At 37.5% G+C, this 2,500-nt stretch overlaps 2 protein-coding genes across 3 annotated transcripts in view; one reads left to right on the forward strand and one right to left on the reverse strand.

Annotated features, from left to right (window-relative positions):
• Positions 1 to 541: 541 nt before the first annotated feature.
• On the reverse strand, positions 542 to 2,488 carry tstd3 (thiosulfate sulfurtransferase like domain containing 3). 2 transcript variants are annotated; one of them, XR_009648651.1, is made up of 4 exons: positions 2,263 to 2,488; positions 1,807 to 1,995; positions 1,236 to 1,466; positions 542 to 1,085 (listed from the first exon to the last, which is right to left on the reverse strand). XR_009648651.1 is itself a non-coding variant. In XM_060873112.1 (4 exons), the coding sequence occupies exons 1-4, from the start codon at positions 2,363 to 2,365 to the stop codon at positions 1,019 to 1,021; spliced, it is 519 nt and encodes a 172-aa protein (XP_060729095.1). In that variant the 5' UTR covers positions 2,366 to 2,485; the 3' UTR covers positions 542 to 1,018. The 2 variants fall into 2 exon arrangements, 1 of the variants encoding a protein (XP_060729095.1); XM_060873112.1 differs by having other exon boundaries at positions 1,307 to 1,466; positions 2,263 to 2,485.
• Positions 2,465 to 2,500, forward strand: part of usp45 (ubiquitin specific peptidase 45) — a 29,302-nt gene continuing 29,266 nt past the window's right edge. Inside the window, exon 1 of the mRNA XM_060873073.1 lies at positions 2,465 to 2,482. The gene's annotated coding sequence lies outside the window, so the exon portion shown is untranslated. The remainder of the gene's footprint in view (positions 2,483 to 2,500) is intronic.

The raw sequence follows: 2,500 nt of genomic DNA on the forward strand, positions 1-2,500 counted from the left end.
TTTCTTGCTGTAACACACCTGCGTCAGCTGCTGCAGTATGTAAAATAACATGAAGAGTTTGATCAATTCAAGCAGGAAAACACACTGTAGTGTAGAATAAAGACCTATTTTTGATTACTCTGAATTAGATGAGTGAAATGTTTATGATGGATTTATTTTTCTCATACCTCAATTTAAATATTATATATTAAAGAATGGAATCTTTATCATGTCATAGTGACAAATGTCAGAGATGAAAGTGGTGAAAGAAAAACTCTCTGAGATGATATGAGGAAGAAACCTTGAGTGGAGCCAAAGTGAAAAGAGAACCTTATCCTCAACTGAATGACATCAGAGTGTGGGATTATAAATCATTATAAACATTGAGTTTGTGTGGACTATATATACAAAAAGTGTAGTTGTGTAAAGAGTTTCATTCATGAGTTCTAACATGAAGTCTTGTTGAAGTCATCGACTAATCACTGGTGAAGACTTGAGAGAGAAACCAATAGTTACAGATCAGTGTGATTGTGCTAAAGTGAACGTCCACAGTGATGCCGAGTCATTTCAAGTCATTTATTTATTTTATCAGACACTGAAAGGTACAACAAGATTTAAGGCAAATGTGTGCAAACTTTTATAAAGTACTGTCTTCTGTTTCCAGAGCATGCACCTTAGAATAATCCCAATACATTAATAACTTTCTAAATTAATTATAAATTTGCAGCGATTATTAAGCCTGCTTCAGTTATGGCTGTATCCCAGAATTCCTTTCTAGCTTCCTGATAAATATCTTTAATGAAGCTAAAGTGTTCAGAACACACAATAAACATGTTGGTAAATATATACAGAAGCTTATAAAATAGGACAAGTGTAATTTGACTTTCTGTGCAGTTTCAGTTCTTTCATTTCTTTAGATTTGGCAAATAAATAATGATCACATTCGCAGCTGAACGACGTTGACCAGTCCGTCCTTTATTACAGTGTACATGGAGTTTTTCTTTGTATATTTCTCACAGTTTTACAGCTTCATGATGACTCACGCTTTAGTCTGCAGTATTTCATGTTTAGCCCAGTCTTGCCATCCTCCTGGATAGTGCTGTACACTGCACACACACATACACAGTTTATATTGAGTTTCATTCATATTTATATACATCAGTCTTTTTCACATTAATTTCTCACCGAAGACAACAAACCAATAAGTGTTTGAATTATTGCAGTGTAAATGTTACAGATAAAAAAAGCTGATTTACTGGTTATAATAGTCATGTAAATAATCTTATTGTGAGGAAGATGGTGAGGATGAGTGAAAACTCTTCCTCACTTGGAGTATCCTAAGGACTGAGCTGCTTCCAGAGCTTTCGGACTCCTCACACCTGCCAGACAGGTAAAGATCAGGCGTTCACCAACCATAGGCATTTCACCTCCATATTTCTCCTTAAACTCTTCTGGCTTCAGCTGCAGAGCCGCGATCACCTGACCCACTGCATGACACACACACATAAATACACACACACTTTGCATATCACAGTAGTTTGTTTTTCTTTAATCCTACATGCTGATAAAAGTGAGTACTTGATAAAAAAAAAAAAAAAAACAAAGCAAAAAAAAAACAAAAAAACACACCTTTGACCCTTTTTCATTGTAACTTTTAACAATGTTTTAAACTCATGGTATCTTAAGTATGTAACTTAGTGAGCCAGCATTAATGTATTCAATGTTAGAGATTTAAGCACTTATGTACGTCGCTCTGGATAAGGGCGTCTGCCAAATGTACAGCGTCTGTACAGCGTCTGCTGTAAATGTAAATGTAAATGTACTCACGTGGCACGTTAATAGAGCCAGGTATACTGCCGTATTCTCGGAGTTCCCAAGGCTCTCTCACGTCAATTACAACACCAGACTTGGTCACAAGAAGCTTCTTTATCTGATCATAAGTCACCGACACCGCGGTCTGATCAGCTGCAGAGAAACTGCGCGTCCAAAGGTCTGTACTCACACCGGCCTGCCGATCTGAGACACGACTATAATCACTTTTACTGCTCTAATGACACGTTTCTACCGAAGCAGCTTTGCGACATTTTAATTACGACACCAGCAATAACACACCTAGCGAGCTAGTAACTTCGGCTTGATCTATATATAGATCATAGCTGTGGAAACCTCTCTGTAATAATGGCTGCATGATTTACAGGCAGAAAATAGTGTATAACAGTCACGATAATATTTGTGAACTCAAGAGTAGGAAGTAATAAAACTCAGGTTATTAATGTTACTCACATAAACAGCGCGAGCGCGATGCTAACGCTCTCACAGCAACAGTTCTGCTTTCTGCAACTCGTAAAACACACCTCGTCAGTCGATAGCACGCGTTTAAAGCCATCTTAATGTTTGTTTGTGTGTTTATTATTTTAGGTTTAAGTCACAGTGAAGTTCAGCACGACTTTGCAGTCACCGAAACGCCCTGATCCGGTTATTTGTTGATCCCACCAGCATTCAGGCAAATCATTTCCTTCTT

The sequence above is a fragment of the Tachysurus vachellii genome, chromosome 1 (assembly GCF_030014155.1).
Source record: "Tachysurus vachellii isolate PV-2020 chromosome 1, HZAU_Pvac_v1, whole genome shotgun sequence".
In the NCBI taxonomy this organism is placed as follows: domain Eukaryota; kingdom Metazoa; phylum Chordata; class Actinopteri; order Siluriformes; family Bagridae; genus Tachysurus; species Tachysurus vachellii.